This window comes from Anastrepha obliqua, chromosome 3 (assembly GCF_027943255.1).
Source record: "Anastrepha obliqua isolate idAnaObli1 chromosome 3, idAnaObli1_1.0, whole genome shotgun sequence".
Lineage (NCBI taxonomy): Eukaryota > Metazoa > Arthropoda > Insecta > Diptera > Tephritidae > Anastrepha > Anastrepha obliqua.
Window position 1 is genome coordinate 4,265,821 of NC_072894.1, and position 20,371 is coordinate 4,286,191.

Here is a 20,371-nt window from a genome sequence, read left to right on the forward strand (position 1 = left end):
CGACCGCCATGTGTGAACATCTTTGAAGCCACTTTCTCCTAATGAAATCAATGTAGTTGGTGAATCATAGCTTGGCGTCAAAACTAATACCCAGATCATTCATTTCGTAATAGCGATTTACTACTCCTTTTGTTGTATTATTAAAACTGAATTTAGAAGTTATTACAAAGTCCCTAAGGAATATTTATAAAATGATTTTTATTTCGTAAAACCACTCACACTTAAACATTTTTCTTCCACTTGCAGAATTCATTCAGCCGCAACATATCTGGCCTTACCTACAACAAAACTTCATTCACCACACACACTTTCCACATCCCGCTTTTCTGACACACCATCTGCACACGCACCCCCTATCGCATGCACATCCCCCCCTCCCACACCATCCACACCTTCCGCCACATCAGCTGAATCCCATCGGGGCCGCCAATGGCAATAGTTGTCAGCCACAAACCGCAGCGTCGTCGTCATCACCTGGCAGCACAATCAGCGATAGCGACAATCACTCCACCGGCACCGGCGCCAGTAGCAGTGGTAGTGGCAGCAACAGCAACAACATCACCAATACAATCGATGGCCGACCATATGAAGGTGTTGGCAGCGGCCACAATGACGGCGGTAGTAATGCCATCGAGGATAATAATAATCGAAGACTAAATTTGCCGACGGCTCAGGAAAAGCAACAACAGCAGCAGGCGTCACCACACCTACAACCACATTCGGTACAGCATCAATTGCAATCTCATATGGCGCCACACCACTCGCCGTTGTCCGGCCAAGCGGCAGGCCATCAAGTGATAGCGAAACCATTGCCCAGTCGCCCTACACCGTTCCTGCCACACAGCCTACAACATCCGCATCTGCATTCTCTGCTGGCGCATTGTCGAAATCCCTACATGAGTGGTGAGTATTATTGCTATTGTTATTGTAGTCCAACTATGTGTGAAAATACATGCCAGCATTAGATGACAAGTTGGGGAAAGCATTTGCGGGCATTTGCCGTAGTTGTGGCGTGGCAGTAATAGAATGTGACTAATGTCTGCAACTGGTGTTGTTGCACTTGTCAACACATTGTCACACGCACGCACACACCAATACATGCGGTGATTGTGCAATTATGCATGCGTGGTTGCGTGTGGCATGCAACAATTAAATGCAACAGTATTCTAATGCAGCCACTGCCCACTCCAAATGCCACCCACTGTGCACTACTATTGTTGCAGTGTCTCGACAAGTAAATGCATTTCCCACGCACTTCCGTTTCCGCTTCACACTCAGCGTCTCACACACTCGCATCTCTTCCTTTGCAGTTGGGGCGCAAGTGTTTCCCCTGCCACCCGGTCAGGGTTTCCCTTGGGCGCACTCAACGCGTGGCAAGCCGCGTCGGGGCATGATGCGACGTGCCGTATTTTCCGGTAAGTGTAAAGTGCGCTTGGTGCGAGCCATTAATTGCTTGATATTTGAAATGTAAATACGATTATTTGTGGTTTAATGCTTGTGGCCATTTTGATTTATTTGTTGTGGCTCAGATTCGCAGCGCAAGGGTCTGGAGAAACGATTTCAGCAGCAGAAATATATTAGCAAACCGGACCGCAAGAAACTGGCCGAAAGACTGGGATTGAAGGACTCTCAGGTTAGTACTATTAACAGAGCAGTACGAGTAGTATGTGAATTTATGATTCGTACAAACCATTTACGTAGTTGCATTCAGTTTTTTGTTGCATGCAAATTGTTCCAGCTACAACATTTGCCATTCTAGGAATCATATTAGGGCAATTAAAATGTCATAAATTCCATTTTTTCACGTGCCAGCAACTGTCTATGCACTTTGCTATCGTAATAACAAATAAAAATGCACTGCATACGCGTGTATAGGGGTTTTCATTAAGAGCGCACAAATTCTGAAATTAAGTACGGCACACAGGATAAATGATATTGGTTTTCTCTTTCGTTTTGCGTATACGAATATATTCCATTAGTCTTCTTCTTCTTGATTGGCGCGACGACAGCTAACGCGTTTTCGGTCGAGTTTAACAAAGCGCGGCAGACGTTTCTTTTCCGTGCCAACCGGCGTCAGTTGGACACACCAAGTGAAGCCAAGTCCTTCTCCACCTGATTCTTCCCATGCAGAGGGGGCCTTCCTCGTCCTCTGCTACCACCAGCTGGTGCCGCATCGAATACTTTCAGAGCCGGAGCGTTTGTACCCATTCGGACGACATGACCCTCATGACAGCTCATGTTCCATCGCCAACGATACTCGCCGTTACCTACGTGCAAAGGCCCAACCCTCTTCCGCAGGATCCTTCTCTCAAACACTCAAAGGGACCGTACAGACTGTAATATAGAGAATTTTAACTCAGTTGTAGAATTAAGATTTTTAATAAAAATTGATTTAAGCGAGAAGAAATTTAGCTCGAAGGAAGTTGAGATCTGTTTACGCTTACCACGAGAGTAGTTTGTTCTAACATTACCTGCTTAGAAAGAAACGAAGACTTCTCAGCGGAAAGTTACACTTTCTTACTTGTTTTTCAATAAGTTCTGTGGTTCGATAAGGGAGAGCGTTGCAAGAAACCTAAATTGTTGTGTTATTCTTCATAGGAACCTATTTGAAATTTCATTTCACACTGTCAATTCATTCTTTGTTTACAACCCATTTACTATCAACGCATCTGCAACGGAAAAAAATCAAGTATCGTACAGTGATTGAATTTTTATTTGTGGAAGATTTAAAAACAAAGAGAATTTGTGAACGAATGTTGAAAGTGTATAAGGACTTTTCGCCATCAATTAGCACAGTAGAAAAATGGGTTGCCGGATTTAAACGCGCCCTTACAAACCTTGAAGACGATCGACGTCAAGGCGTCCAAAAACAGCAACAACACCAGAAATCATAGAAAAAATACAGGAAATCGTATTGGAAAATCATCAAGTGACTGAAAGAGATTTACGATTAGTAGAAGCCCTAGGCGTCTCATTGGTCAATGTAAGCAATATTTTAGCTCAAGATGTATGCACAATGAGTGCCGCATTCGCTAACAATGTAACAAAAACACATTCGAATGCGACTCTCTCAGCAACATTTAAAGCATTTTCGGTGAGACTTGGGTCTATCATCATGATCTTCAATCAAAACAGGAGGCTCCAGAGTGGGATAAACCTGGTTCTTCGGTTCCGAAACGAGTTCGTGTTCAGAAATCGGACAGGTTGGTGTTAGCACCAGTTTTTTGGGATGCGAAAGGAATTTTGTGTGTGGGCTGCTTGCTAAAACAATTGATAAAGCAATAAATTCTGAAATTATTGTAACCTTTTAGACCAGCGGAAGGTCCAGGTTGCAAAAGAAAAAAATTCCTTTTTATCAGGACAACGCACCGTGTCACAAGAGCATTTTTATAATGGCTAAAATCCATGAATTAAAGTTCGAATTGTTTGAGCATTCACAGTATTCACCAGATTTGACCCCCAACGACTTCCATCTGTTTCCAGACCTAAACAAATTCATGCATGTTTTTCATCAAATGACGAGGTGTGCAGCCCTTGCAGATGGCCACTTCAGGTATGGAATTCATAAATTGGAATCTCATTAGAACAAGTCTATTGATGTTTAGGGAGACTATACTGAATAATAAAGTGTATTGCAAACCATAAAGTTGCGTTTTACCTGTCGAATCGTATAGTATTTTTGTGCCAGGATGTTTACTTGCATGTATCAACTCCTAAAAAGGAAGATACGTACTCATTTATTTGTGAGGCTGATATCAGTAGGATTACGGAGACGTCATAGATTAGTTGTTAACCTCCTCTAGGCTATTTTTCATTACCGCCGTCAGAGTCTGGAGTCCCTGAGTCGATAAAAGCTGGACTATACAAACTCAATTATAGGAATATAATAGGATCTGATTATAGGATATCAAGGCGTCGCACTTTGCTCTTTCTTCCTGTACTCACTCTCATTATATCTTTCTATTATTACTTCTTTTTATTATTATTAGATAGATAGATTTTATAAGAGGTTCGCACTTCGACCTCATGGCCTTTGTGTCCAAGTCTTCCTTTGTGCTACATGAATAGGTAAATAAATAATAATAATAAAAGCTGCGGACTGGCATAAACCCCCTGTAGCTTGTTTAATTTAAGTCAACACCTCCTTTTGTATAATAGAAGACATCTTCGCACATATGCTGATCAATTTCTCGAAGCACTCGTATTAAGTTGGCCTTTTGGACGGCAGCCGTCTGCGATTTATCTGCCTAGAATTGAAATTTCACATAGTCTCAGTTTCAAATAGTCTAGCGGGCTCGTGAGATCCACGCCACTAAGCAAAAAAAAATTTGTGAGAATAACAAATATCCGATAACGGCACCATTAGCAGTGAGCGCAGCTGCAGTGTCCGGCACATTTGGCGATCGGAGCAGATAATAAATTTTAATAATTTTAATGCGTTACTAATTCATGTACCGTTGCGTGTTCAAATGTTAGAACTGCATAAATATATGGTATATATGGCTAAAGTTTGCGCGTACCTATTGCGAAACCCTGTATATACCATGTTTTGGTATGTAATAACATTTCTCCAATAAATTATACAATTACAAAGGTTAAAAGTAAAAACTTAATAACTTAGTTATTTTTAATTGCATGTAAAATCCCATAATTTTCTAGATCAGAAGTGTATATTAACTGGTTATCCGCTTGTAATGAATTTAATGATTTGTCAAAGCGATTGAGGAACCACTTAGATATACTTATTTATTAAGTCCAAAAAAATAAATAAACAATTCAACTTAGTTCAACTTATGGAAGCAGAAAATGCAAAAGTTCTCTTTAGAAATTCTCTAATTATAGTCAAATTCACAACCCGACTTTGTGCACTTGAAGAATTCATAATTTCTTGTTTTTTTCTTAAATAAAATATTTATCAGGCCTCTGTATTCCGTGTCAAAAATAATTGGCTAATTTTTTAATTTCGAAGCAGTTTTTACAAATGAAAAAATGTTTATTTGGTTATTTTTAAAGGCATAAAAATAAATATGTAACTAAACAAAAAATATGCAAAAGCTTTCAGTTTTATCAAGACTTAGGGTAGAAGGGGGCACATACGCCATTTTGTTTTTTAACTGCTGGGAAACTAAAAAATATTTTTTTTTTGGTTTGATATTTGCTTACCTGGAAACCTTCATTTCTTATCTTCTTTGTTTTTTTCTCCTTTGTAATTTTTTAATGTTTCTATATATTTTTTTAAAGATTATTTGAAGTTACCCAAATTGGCGAAGCTGCTTTTTTTATTTAAACACCAAAGGATGAGAACAAGAATGAGAAAGATGAGGAGAGGGGAGGGAGAGGCAGAGGAAGAAGGATAAGAGTGGAGAGCAGAGAATACAGAGAGAATGAGAGGAAGGGAAAGAGGGAAGTAAGAGAAATTGTTAAATTTATAGAATTCCAAGTTTGGGATAAAGTATACCTACATATATACTTTACTTCACATTAAATTGTGTTAAATCTGATTCAAATAAATACGTTGCAGCAGCTCGAGAAGTACCAGGGGGATGAATGGGTTCAGGAAGCTTCAGAACAATATCTGTTTTTGGCACATGATTGCGTCTTTTTCCGTAGAAATTCGAATGAATCTTCAAACTCGCCTATTATTTGACCAACATAAAATTGATCTATTTGACCTTCAAAGCGCACAAGAACATAATCATTTAAGTCCAAGCCCTCGGTGTCAACGAACGATCCAGTTGATTTATCTGTATCTGCAAAACTTATAAGTAATGAGTCGTGTGATGTTTCAGCCGAGGATATCCGTTTTTTTGAATTCAAGTTCCTTTTGGTTACTTTTTTCAATTCAGTATTTTTTTTTTCTTCCTTGGACGGCGTAGATGTAAGAATTTTAGATGAACCTTTTCTTAGATTTGAAGAATTACGAGACTTGCCAATTTTAGGAAGAGGGCGAACTTGTTCTGGAGTGTTTTTAGGAGCTGGTATAGGTGAACATTCACAAGGAGTGACCGGTTCAACATCATCAGCAGTGGCATGTTCTACAGTTATGTCTTCAAAGTCTGTGTCTTGAAATACTTGTCTGTTAAATGGGTTTATCCCGGCTGTTGTAAAACCCTTGCATATGTTCTCAGATACAAATGCCAGGTTATACCAGTTTCATCAAGATTATATAAGTCACCATTATCGAACGAATATTTACTATACAAAATTTGTACATTGTCAAAAAATGCCATTACAGCTGCTTTTGTAAATGACGTAAAACGCTCAAGGCTCGTGTTTTCAGGTTTTCTCAAACTTAAGTCTTTGTTTCGCTTCATGAATCCTTGCATCCAATCAATTCCTGCTGTTTTGGTACTTATCCAAGTCACAGGAACTTTTATGTCGTTCACATCGGCATAGTCGTAAACGAACTTCCGCGCAGCGCTGTACGTGAATCCATGTTGAAGGTTAGAACACACCTTGAAGTATTCTGCTATTTCATTTTCCTGTTTCTTTGTAAATACTTGGTTGGAGCTGTACTTTGAAGAGAATGGAAATGTTTCGTCGTTTGAAGAATTTCCAGAAGCATCAAGTGCTTGGGTTTTTTCTTTGTTCATTTTTGCTATTCTGTCTCTTAATTTATTGCGACTTAAGCCATATCGTCCCCTTAGTATAACAATAGCCTATGTGCTCATAGGCTATTATTTTGACGTGATAACGTCTTATAATTCGATTTAACAGGCTGCACGCACGAAAAAATGTGTCGTTACCTTGCTCATTACTGTTCATATGTAGTTACCTTGCTCATATTAGTGTTACCTTGCTCATTACTGTTCATATGTAGTTACCTTGCTCATATTAGTGTTACCTTGCTCATTACTGTTCATATGTAGTTACCTTGCTCATATTAGTGTTACCTTGCTCATTACTGTTCATATGTAGTTACCTTGCTCATTGCATTGAATGAACTGCAAGCGAAAGAGCGGAAGGAACGACAAAGCAAACAAAGCAAACGAACGGCAACGTTCGACATCTTGCTCTCTCCTACTTAAGTGAGCGTATATATGTATGTATGTATATGCGCAAATGTACATATATAAATTCACGTATTTGTATTTGCATATGCCTTCTTATTGATTATTATTAATTCACTTGAAGAATTTAAAATAAAACCAAGTTTGTTAATAATACCTGTTGTTTTAATGTTATAATTATTAATTTTTTTATTATATATGAAGGAAAAAATGTATGGTAATATTTACCATATACCTTATAAGATATGTTGTCTATACTAATATTATAAAGAGGAAAACTTTGTTTGTTTGTAATGAATAGGCTCAAAACTACTGGACCGATTTTAAAAATTCTTTCACCATTCGAAAGCTACATCATCCACGAGTAACATGGATTATATTTTATTTTGGAAATAGGGCTCGAGATATAGGTCAAAACGTGGACCCGGGTAACCTTCGGATGTGTATGTACAATATGGGTATCAAATGGAAGCTGTTGGTGAATGCTTTAGTCCAGAGTATGTTTCATGCTGCTCCGTGACTAGGGTCTCGAGATAGAGACCAAAACGTGGACCCTAGAATGTGTTTGTATAATATGGATATCAAATTGAAGCTGTTGGTGAATGCTTTAGTACAGAGTATTTTTCATGCCGCTCCGTGACTGGGGTCTCGAGATATAGGTCAAAACGTGGACCCGGGTAACCTTTGGTTGTGTATGTACAATATGGGTATCAAATGAAAGCTGTTGATAAGTGCTTTAATACGGGGTAATTTGTAATGTAATGTAATGTTATGTTATGTTATGTTATGTTATGTTATGTTATGTTATGTTATGTTATGTTATGTTATGTTATGTTATGTTATGTTATGTTATGTTATGTTATGTTATGTTATGTTATGTTATGTTATGTTATGTTATGTTATGTTATGTTATGTTATGTTATGTTATGTTATGTTATGTTATGTTATGTTATGTTATGTTATGTTATGTTATGTTATGTTATGTTATGTTATGTTATGTTATGTTATGTTATGTTATGTTATGTTATGTTATGTTATGTTATGTTATGTTATGTTATGTTATGTTATGTTATGTTATGTTATGTTATGTTATGTTATGTTATGTTATGTTATGTTATGTTATGTTATGTTATGTTATGTTATGTTATGTTATGTTATGTTATGTTATGTTATGTTATGTTATGTTATGTTATGTTATGTTATGTTATGTTATGTTATGTTATGTTATGTTATGTTATGTTATGTTATGTTATGTTATGTTATGTTATGTTATGTTATGTTATGTTATGTTATGTTATGTTATGTTATGTTATGTTATGTTATGTTATGTTATGTTATGTTATGTTATGTTATGTTATGTTATGTTATGTTATGTTATGTTATGTAATGTTATGTTATGTTATGTTATGTTATGTAATGTTATGTTATGTTATGTTATGTTATGTTATGTTATGTTATGTTGTGTTGTGTTATGTTATGTTATGTTATGTTATGTTATGTTAAAGTATATTATGTTATGTTAATGTTAACTCATTCTCTATATCCATACAAAATATCTATCAAACAAATAAAATTAAAATTTTCTTTTGAAAATGCAACCATTCAATCAGTATTTTCTTATGACGTTATCACGTTAAGCTATCGTCAGTAAACCGACTTTACAGACAACCTCTTTTTTATTGAATTTTTGGATTCTCCATCGTCGATTTTATATGTAGTCAAAATTTTGTCAAATTCTAGTTCCACAAAGTGGGTCAAAACGTTAGTCAAAAAATAATAAATATTTACAGACATAACGAGATTTGAGTGAGAGCTACTTTCGACAAAAAGTTTGAAATTCATTTTCTCAAAGCATCAAAAAATTTATAGGCTACTTTAATACTAAGGGGACGATATGTTCGCGCGGATTCGCTTACGTTAAATTTTTTTGCAAGAACATCCTTAATAGCAAGTTTAATTTTTTCCTCATCCAAATTGCTACGGTTAGTTTTTCTCTTATAGTTCCGAACCATCTTGCTACTAACAACCTAAGCGTAAAATTTTATATAAGTTTATCTGAGTCTAACTCATGGGTAGGTTGCATTTTCCAGTGGCGCATTTACCCCATGGGCCACACACGCCACTGGTGCATTGACCCCATGGGGCACAACCGACGGCGAAACTGCCCCAGGTGCAGCCACTCTTACAAAAGTTATTTTTTTTTTCACTCCACAGCACTTTTGCAAAACTAGTTTTAAACTTTATTTAAGGAAATATAGCCGGTATCACACTTATGAAAAGTTTTTGCCATTTATCAAAATTAACAAAGTTATTGCAAAATATATGTACTTACATCCAAAAGTTTCTACAGCAATGCAAGAAATTGAATAGACGCGACTGTGTACGATCACTTGCAAACTTTAAATGTCAAGGTACGTTAAACGAGAGGTGGTCAACTGAATGTTCGATATCACTGATAAATTTAAAGAAAACGGGGGGTAGCGAATATACCCCAGCGGCGAATGTGCCCCCTTCTACCCTACCTGGAAATCCAAAAATCTTAAACTTTGATAAAATTACAATTTATTTTTCTAAGTTTTGTTAATTTGTCCAGAGCACGGGTTTGGGAGGTTAATACAGTAATTAAATTTAAGTCAGCAATTCTCATGATTTGGCTCCTAATACTACTCGCAACCCTATTTAAATATATCCGCCATTAAAAATAACTTCTCTCCACGTAATTTGATGAAGCAATTACTATTAAGAGTCTGTGTTTTTTATCATTCTTAGGCAGCTGGCTTTGACCTAGAGATTTGCAAGCAGTTTAAGTGCTTATGAGCTAATGATTTATATTTCTTTTGTTTAGCTCACCAAATTGATTTGTATGAAAATAAAGTGCATAATCTCTTGCCAATTCTGAATTCTCCAGAGGGTTGGTCAATAAGTGAATGCGAATAGATACGGAGAACACTCTTTTCGGCAAAGAAATATTTTATTTCTCAAAAAAGTATTTTTTTTTTTTGCTTAAGAGTAGAGAACGAACGAACATCGATTTTTAAGGGCAAACCGAACTTAATGATATTCGGCCAATACTAACCGAAGCCGGACCGAAGCAAACTTTGGCCAATACCAGCCGCAGCCGAACCGAACATTTTAAAGGGTCCAAGTAATAAAGAATTAATTTTTTTTATAAATCAAGTTTTTTCATTAATACAAAAGCAAAAGGAGACAAATAAGTTTCAATCAGAATAATTTCAGCTCAAAACGTATACTTATGTTTCCAAAAAATTATTTTTGCATGCAGACATATAGTAATTATTTGATGATATTGAACTGTGAAATAATTTTATATTGTAATGCAAAAACATTAGCTTAATGGCATTTTCACCTTCCTTGTGGTACCGTCTACCGGTATAGAGCTGACTTACAGCAATTACTCTTTAGCCACACTCGATGAAGAGGCAAATAGATGATATTTCAAAGCATTTAAAAATTGGGCTTTGACATTAGTATTAAAGAAATGTTAATATACAAAAACTAAAAGTTGATAGAATTTTGAACAAACCGAACTGAAGTTTTGTGACCGGAAATGGCTGTAGCAAAAGCCGAAATTTGGTTGTGCTCTATTTAATAAAGGGTTTTCCAAAAACAGGTGTTATTTTGAATAGCTCGCTATTTCGGTAGATGCCACTTTTGAAGCTGTCCTTTTTTGATATTTGACAAGTAGAAACTACGCCATTAATAAAAATGGAACCATACCCGCTTAAACAACGCTTTGAAATTATTAAAATTCACTATAAAAATGGTGAAAATTTGGCAGGGACGGTTCGTAAAACTCGAACATTTTTGGGTCATCGTGAAGCACCTTGTCGGACCGCAATACAGAAATTGGTGAAAAAATTCGAGCTGTTGGGACAAGTTAGCGATGTGAAGAATAAAACCCGTGCACGTCGCTCAAGAACAGCCGAAAATATTGCTGTTGTAGCCGAAAGTGTTGACGAAAACCTAGGTTTGCCCTCGTTCGCCTCGTCGTTCTTTGGAATTAGGCATTGCACGAACGTCTTTTGGGTCTTAAGGCTTTTAAACTCCAGTTAACATAAGAACTCAAGCCGACTGATCATCAACAACGTTGCTGATTGGGTCGTTGAAATGCATGAAAATGATTCGGAATTCCATCGAAAAATCATCTTGAGTGATGAGACACATTTCCAACTCGGTGGCTTCGTCAACAATCAAAATTGTCGGATCTGGGGCTCAGAAAATCCAAGACTTATTGTTAAAAAGCCTCTCTATCCTCAACGTGTGACTCTTTGGTGCGGTTAATGGTCCGGCGTAGTCTTTGGGCCTTACTTTTTCGAAAATGAAGCTGGAGCAACAGTTACGGTGAATGGATTGCGCTATCGAGAGATGATTAACGATTTTGACGTGATAACGTCTTATAATTCGATTTAACAGGCTGCACGCACGAAAAAATGTGTCGTTACCTTGCTCATTAGTGTTACCTTGCTCATTGCCGTTACCTTGCTCATATGTCGTTACCTTGCTCATTGCCGTTACCTTGAATGAACTGCAAGCGAAAGCGCGGAACGAACGACAAAGCAAACGAACGGCAACGTTCGACATCTTGCTCTCTCCTACTCAAGTGAGCGTATATGTGTATGTATATGCGCATATGCACATATATAAATTCACGTATTTGCATTTGCATATGCCTTCTTATTGATTATTATTAATTTGATTTACTTGAAGAATTTAAAATAAAACCAAGTTTGTTAATAATACCTGTTGTTTTAATGTTATTATTATTTTTTGACGTGATTATGTTATGTTATGATATGTTATGATATGTTATGTTATGTTATGTTATGTTATGTTATGTTATGTTATGTTATGTTATGTTATGTTATATTATGTTATGTTATGTTATGTTATGTTATGTTATGTTATGTTATGTTAATGTTAACTCATTCTCTATATCCATACTATCAAACAAATAAAATTAAAATTTTCTTTTGAAAAATGCAACCATTCAATTAGTATTTTCTTATGAAGTTATCACGTTAAACTATCGTCAGTAAACCGACTTTACAGACAACCTCTTTTTTTTATGACCGGAATTGGATGGCATTGATCTGGACAACGTTTATTTTCAACAAGATGGCGCTACGTGCCACACAAGCAACGAAACCATTGATCTTTTACGGAAATAACACCTCTTATTGAAAAACCCTTTAGTAGAGAAACTGTTTGGATTGTTCGTTGGCTACTGGAATGTTGTGATAAATTAATGTATAGAAGTTTAGCCTAAATGTATAAAATAGAGAAAAAATTCGCTGAGATTTTCATTGTCCATCACCGAACACTCTATTGCAGTTGTCACGCGGTTGAGTTTGTTGGCAAATGTGAGCAACGAGAGCGCACAGCTTGCGTATAGTTCTTCACTTCCAAATACTTTTCAAAAACTAAGCTCACTGATCCATGCCGTGGACTCTGGGACGCTTTCAATACCATATCTTGATTTCATCGTTGATTTCGTCGTCATTTGAGGCACCATAATGTTTTACTTCACTTCTGCCGATTCGAACATTCGAAAATTGAGTAAAGAATTAGCGGATAGATTGACATATACGTTACCGAAACGACCCGGATTTATATCCGACCAAGGAATGTTAATGCTGCTACAACAACAACAGTCCTCGCAAAACTTTTCAAACTATTGCGGTTTGCATAACGTGGAGAGCTTTTCGATCGTCAAAGGAGTAGTGTTTAATGAGCGACTTAAATTTTTTCCATTTAAAAAAAAATGCTGAAAGAAAGGCATCTGTTTTAAATAAATGTCATCACAAAATTAAAGATCGGTCCGAATTATTATGCGTTCCTTCGATAGAATATTCTTGACAATCAAAATACTGGGTTTGAGGTGTTAACGCCATTGTTAACGCAAGTGTTTAGTTTGCTAAAAAACATGCCAGTTTGAATCTTTTAAATTAAAAACCATGAGCTCATTGTAATGGTCAGATCATAAAGTGCTTATAAAATTAACATTTGAATATAAATTCGAGCACTTCATTGTGATACGTAGCTTGCCCCAATGTAAGCTAACCTAAAAGTTCAATTTTGGACAAATCTTCGTGCAGCTAAACTTATTGGTTTGAACTTAGTCTGCTTTCTCGGCGAAAACCAACGATTTGCCTTTGATAAAAAAATAATAACTAGGTGCGAGTTGGTAGAATCGCGAATGGCAATTGACAGGGCAATGACTTTCTTGTTGGGTTATTTTATTTTTAATTTTAATTTTATTTGATTTTATGTTCCGCACGCCATTTCGCTTCAAGTCATACCACCATAATGGCTGGTGTGTGTATTGAGAAATTTGCTCTTCTTGGGGTTGTATACGTGTTGTTGTTGAGTATTGTTTACTCTCATGGCTTTTTGGGCGCCACCCAATTCTCAAATGCGCAGTCGCTTTTCCTTCGACTACACGCACACACACAAATATACAAACAGTCAACTAAATATAATCCAAATTGAGAGCAAAGCACAAAAAGGGCAATCAACGACTATGAAGACATTATTTAAATCACTTCGAGTACATAACTCACACATACACACAAAGCCCCATGCCGTTGCATGTACAGCCATACGAGTAGGTTAAATATAATGAGAGGAGTTTACGATTATGCAAAAAGGAGTCAAATAGTTTCACAAGAAAGTAAATAAAGATGAATATTTTAAGGCTTTTATTTGTGTTGTAGTTAGAATCACTTATAAATTTCTTTGTTAGGTGAACTGTGATTATAATTGATTTTGTAACACGCGCACATAGAAATATCAAATTAATTCACTATGTAAAGAGTCATTATTCATGAGCAGATTAAACAAATGCTTTATAAAAATAAAAATAAAATAATTAAATTCCGCTAAGATATGTATGCCCACGTTGCGTCCGATCCGGCCATACTCCGCACACATTCGCTGAAGAGAGGAGTGGAAGCAATTGAATACAAGACTCACTAAACCTCTTCACGGACGGTTCGAAGTTTAATGGAGAGATTAGTGAACTAGTCTTTTACAAAGAGATCTCCAAGCAATTCGAATTTTGACTTAAAGAATACCGTAATGCTTTGAAAGTGGCCAATATTGCTACGAAGCTAACCTTCTTGCCAAGGGTCGATCAGAGCTGTTTGAGGAAGCTTCTAAGGCAAATAAAGTCACAACTCACGTTTGTGGCCCGGGCCTTAAATGAATACTTTCGAATGGAAATCCGTACAGTGCAGCTGTACTCAATTTCAAGTTACTTCTGAGACGGCTGTGTGGAGTTGCCTTGCTTTTGTGAAACTCAGATTCAGAATTCGGGACTCTCACTTTTTACACAAGCTTAAAAGACGTATCAGGATTATATATTAGGTGGCTATGGAACCTTCTTTTGGTTATGAAGCGTCTCGCCATCGTCAACACTCGATGAAATATATCTCTCCCGTTTTTTCATATATTTTTTCTTTTCTTTGACGTTTGTAAAAATTACTACATAAAAAACCGTACTTTATTATTAGAAGGTTCGAAAAGGAGATTGCTTAGACAGGAGACATTGCGCTTCCTTTAAGCTCTCCGCTAGTTTCTATGACAGTGGAGATTCTTTTGAGGGAGAAAATCAAGTATTTATGAAACTCACGTGGAAGCTTAATATTGAGGAAAAAATAAAGAAAGCCAAGGTTGCATTATATACTTGCAAAAAAGCGGTCGGTGTTAAATGGAGGCTAACACCTCGTGTTATGCGCTGGCTCTATAGTTCCCTAGTTAGCACAATCTTACTATATGGAATACTTGTTTTTTGGCCACCGGCTCAAAAGGAGAGTTACTCTAAAGTCATGAGTAAGGTCCAAAGAACAGGTTTTTATGCATATCTTATGCTTTAAGAGCTACCCGAAACAACGCGCTAGAAGTACTAATATAATAAACTTGCCTCCACTAAATCTTGTAGGGAAACACGTGGCCGCGGCCTCGGTGCTTAGACTTAAAAGTAAAAGTATGGGCTATAGAAGGTCCGGCGGTTTGGTCACGCCTCTATTTTGCATACTCTGTATAATCACAAACAAGAAATGGACTACTCTACTCCTAGACTCATCCTCGGCAGACTCTTCAAGACGAGCACACCGTAAAGAAGAGAGAGGAAAACTCCAAGGTCATGGAGCAAAACTACAATAAATATATTCTCGGATAATCAGAGCCATGTTACGATCGAAGGTTGCACAGGAATGCCGGGCAGGCCTAAATGGTATTAGCGTCGTATTCAAGGGCAGCCTTAATTGAGTTCTGCGGCACAGAGAGAGACATTGAGAGACATTAGAAAAGCCAGGAAAGGTACTACTCTTCAATTTCTTAGTGATAGAAGTACCAATGGGATACCTATGGTCACGACCAAAATAATAAGTAAGAACAACATTAACAAGAGGTCAATAGGTTATGGAGAGATTAAGGCAAGATATAAGCAACGTGGCCACAAATAAGTAATGAAAGGACAAAGGAACTGCTCATTATCTCAATAGAGGATATCTCGAAGGTCGAGGTTTGTACAACCGGTTTTGGCTTGAATATTGTAGAAGTTCTAGAAATGAGAAAGAGGAAGAAAGAATTCCGCACTTCCTTTAGAATTGTCCAGCCTTAGTTAAAATCAGAGCAGGTTTTTAGGTAGATACTTTTTCAATTCTCTCACGGAACTGTACTGTGGAGGGATTGGGCCAATTCCGCACTTCACAAAATGATTTCACGAAGAAAAACAGATGAGTTTCCTTTGTCGCACAGTGGCATTACAACGAACCTGTAAGGTCTAAGTGAGTTGGTCGCGCTGACCGACAACCACCACAACCGAACCTAACCTAAACAGGAGGATGTGATTGGGAGCTTTTACTTTCATGCGTGTGAGAATACACAGCACTGAGTTGATAGATTTGGATGAAGTAGTTTTAGAGATTAACTTAAAAATGGACGGTGCTAAGCCAATTTTCCTAAATGCCTTCCTTGCAGTGAATTTAACCAAGTTTTCTTTATTGGCTACTGAAATACCGCATTTTGTAATTTTTTTTTTTAATTATCATAATTTTCTGATTTTTACGCAAGTTATGATATAAAGGGTGTTTTTTTAGAGGTTAGGTTTTCAAGTTGGCACTACTTTTTTCGTAGATGGTCTTTTTGACAGCTGTCACTTGATTTATGCTCAGTTTGGTTTGCCATTTCATAATGAATAGACTTACACCTGAACAACGTTTGCAAATCGTGCAAATTTATTACGAAAATAATGGTTCGGTTCGCGCGGTTCGAAAATAATGGTTTTTGTTCAGCGATGAAGCTCACTTTTGGTTGAATGGGTATGTCAATAAGCAAAATTGTCGCATTTGGAGTGAACATAATCCACAAGCCATTGCTGAGACGCCGTTACATCCTCAAAAAGTCACTGTTTGGTGTGCTCTATGGGCAGAGGGAATCATTGGTCCATATTTCTTTAAAAATGAAGCCGGCCATAATGTTACAGTCAATGGAGAGCGCTATAGAGCCATGATTAATGACTTTTTCGTGCCTGAATTGGACGATGTTGATGTGGACGACCTTTGGTTCCAACAAGACGGCGCTACATGCCATACAGCCAACGCAACAATCGATTTATTGAAGGAAACTTTTGGTGAGCGCATTATCTCGCGCCGTGGACCTGTGGCGTGGCTTCCAAGATCGTGCGATATAACACCGCTGGACTATTTCTTGTGGGGCTATGTGAAGTCACTTGTCTACGCAGATAAGCCCGAGACGATTGACGTCTTGGAAGAGAATATTCGGCGCGTTATTGCTGACATACGGCCCCAATTGCTGCAAAAAGTGGTTGAAAATTGGGCATCTCGGCTGGAATTTATTCGAGCCAGCCGCGGCGGCCACTTGCCCGAAATCATTTTTAAAACATAATGGCAAACCCTTATCTTTATAATAAAGCTAAATTCTTGGCCATAACATTAAATTATATACGTTTTATTTCATCTTGAAAACCTAACCTCTAAAAAAAACACCCTTTACGCAGTCGAGAGGAAGAAAAGTCAAACATGCGTCGTAGCTTAATTAATTTTCTCATCATTCTGAAGGTTTTGAAATAAATATCTTTATATTATATCTATCGTGCGCAGTTATATTACCCTAGTGGACAGGCATGCATTTGGTTTACCTAGACATGCAAATGGAAAGAAACAGTGCCAACTCACACAACAAAAAATACGAAAATTAAGTGTGTATAGATGTAAGTTAAGAATAACAAAAAATGCCAGCGGCGAAAAATCGATGAACTCCAGTCGTCACAGCACATCTCCTGCCAACACTAGCAACTATACATAGAAAAAAGTATTCCTTGGTGTGAGTAAAACTTTTTCCATTTTCACAACGACTTAATTCCATTGTCAAGGAATTCATAAAATGTCTGCCAGCGCATATCATTACAGTCAGATGAAAGTCATCAAGTCGTAAAATTAATGAAATTTGTTTGAGGTGCCAAATTTTCGCTGATTTTATTTCTTTTCTTCTCGTTTTCGTGCCATTCTCTTTGAATCGATGCTTTAAATGAGTTTTCACTTTTTCTTTTCCCTTTTGCTAATCACTGGCCTGGCGTATTTTGCCATCCAACCTAGTTTCCTTTCTTTCTCTGCTACTTCTGTTATTTGTATGTAGAAAATTTGGGCGTGGCATTGCTTAATTTGCGTAACAATTTCAGAGAGCAATCCTGTGTTGCCAGTAGACAGTTGACAACTGTCAAAATGTAATCGATCACAACTCAATTGATTTCGCTTCCCACAGTAAATGTCACATGATTAGCGAGTTCTCAGGGCGTGCATGCGTGTGCAGGAAATTCGTCCACCAAACAACAGCCTTTTGCATTTTGCTAGCAATGCACGCCGTTCATATTCTAGTTGTCGACTTCACGCCAATTTAACACCACAATTATGTCATTTACACAGAAAAGATTCATCAAAATTTCATACTCGTATGATCGTCTAAGCGTGTCCAATTGTCATCGATCCATCAACTTTCTACTTAATGATGTTATAATGTGGCGAAATGATGAGCCAATCTGCCGGTGAGTTCATTCAAATGGAAGCCCAGCTGTAATGTGTGTACGAATATCCGTTAGATATATTCAATTTCAGATAGCATATTATTACGCATATACGGGTATCCACATGGAATTTCAAGAGAAAACACAAACATGTAAGCATGGGCTTTTAAGAGAAAGAAAACATCGATATGATCACTTTAAATCAAGAGATTATTTTTATTGGCATACACTAAGTGGCTCCAATCAGTGTTGCCGTTGAAAAATTTCGAAAGTTCGCAAGAAAGGAATCAAGAGCTTACGACAATGACCCTTTAGTCGCCTGTCAAAAAAATATACAACAAATTGGCATATACTGTACATTTCCTTATAATAAAATTAAATGATTTGCAAGCGTTGTTCGTTTGTAAGACCATTCATAGTTAAATTATAAACCAAACTGAAGACGTTTGACAGTGAAACAAAACACGAAACGTACGTCAGCTGTTTAAACCAACTGTTTAAAAAGATAATAGCTAAAAAATCACCCTTTATTAGAGGTATTCTAAAAACTCGAATTAAAAATTTGAAAATTTGTTAACTTGTTGCGAATTTCATATACAGTTCGAAATTTTGATTCTCGAAGTTTTTCTTATATATTGAAAGGGATGGCATTGGCTCTTAGAAAAAGCCAAATTAAGACTGCCCAATGGTAATATGGGTTCCGGCCTAAATATTTGGCGGAAATGGCAGATCAGAAGACAAATAAGGATCGCTTGAGAAAAGTTTTGCCTGCGAATAAAATCTGCGTGTGTGGCGAACGATTTCACTCATACAAAAACGGTGAATTTGATGTGAACTTTGAAACGCAAAATCAGTAACATCACTGAATGAAGCCCCATTTTGGAGGCAACGAGAATTTATTCATTAATTGGTTGTTACTCAGCAATCCATAGGTATTGACATTTAAGATCTTGGAAATATTCCAAAAACAAAGGAAAATAAGCAGCTGTCCCAACAATAACAGATAAGTGGGTTTTACAACTTATGAAGACTTTATTACATTGACGGGCAACCCAAATAAATCCATTGTACTGCACTCGGATTCCCCTTTTTTATTTTCTTTAAATCGACTCGACCTTCAAAGAAATCTTAGTGGATCTTGTGGTGCCAAGCAGCCAAGGTGGTGGGTTGTTAACACATCAGGGCCAAATACCTCAAGCCTGATTCGAGCGAAGGCGGGCCAGACGCACAGAAAGTGGTCCGCCACCTCAACCTTCTCTCCACATGCTGGGTAGAGTGCACTGTCTGATATGCCCACCTTTTCCATGTACTTTACCCATAGAAAGTTGCCCGTCATCAGTTCAACCAGCCTCCTGCAGTCCCCTCTGCTTTGTGACAGGAGGAAGTGCGACAGTCGGTCGGGTAATGACAGGTAACATCAGTTTTGTTCATTTTCAGCCTCTCTCAGCCTGCCAAGCTTGCTTGTGGGTTAGAGTAACCCGTTTGCTAACCGAGGCTTTGAAGAGAAGGAAGTGGCAGAACGGGCTCCGGACCAAGAAAGTTGGCCTCAGAGCCCATTCTGGCTAAAAAGTCAGAGATCTCATACACGCGATACCCACGTGCCCCAGGATCCATGTTGGCATCAGGCTATTGGGTCTACCGACATAGTTCAGCCTGGGTTTACAGGACTCGACTTCGCTTGAAGTGGTTGGGGGCTGTCTATGGACATGAGCGCAGCTTGGCTGCTGCTACAGACACACATAGATCTGCCTCTCGATCTGTTTTCCACAACAAAGTTCATCGCTTCTTGAACAGCATTCTTAAAAAGCCAACATTAATGTCATTAAAATAATAATAATAAAGCGTGGGGCTAAGAGCTGTTTAAACTTTTTGGCAAAAACTTCGTACTGAGCGCAATTTATTTGCTGTGAGAAAAAGGTTCCATACCGGTTGCCTCAATGTAACTTTATGTATTGTCACAGACTGTTACCTCAATAATTTCATTTACAAATTCTAATTATTCTTCTATCCTCCTTCAGAGAGCTTTTCTAATATTTAGATTATTTTCTAAATTCTAGAGCGATAAATGTATCATATTTTGCGCTAGAAAAATGTTCACTATTGGATTAAAACGTCAATGTTACATCCCGTCAAAATTCTTCAAACATGGTCAATACGACCATTCCTAGTTAATATAATGTGTTTGCAAATCCTGTCGCGGTAGAGACGTTTGGACAACGGATTCGTTTCCAGGGGGCCGAATTTTCCCTTTCCGTTTCTGGTTCTGAAATTAAAAAGTAGTTTTAGGCCATAAGTT

The 20,371-nt window shown here is 37.4% G+C and overlaps 1 protein-coding gene across 1 annotated transcript in view; it reads left to right on the forward strand.

The window, feature by feature from the left end:
• Nucleotides 1–20,371, forward strand: part of LOC129240280 (uncharacterized) — a 70,533-nt gene that overhangs the window by 18,510 nt on the left and 31,652 nt on the right. Inside the window, exons 2-4 of the mRNA XM_054875979.1 lie at nucleotides 247–903; nucleotides 1,311–1,415; nucleotides 1,530–1,633. Of these exons, the coding sequence (XP_054731954.1) occupies nucleotides 247–903; nucleotides 1,311–1,415; nucleotides 1,530–1,633 (866 nt within the window). The remainder of the gene's footprint in view (nucleotides 1–246; nucleotides 904–1,310; nucleotides 1,416–1,529; nucleotides 1,634–20,371) is intronic.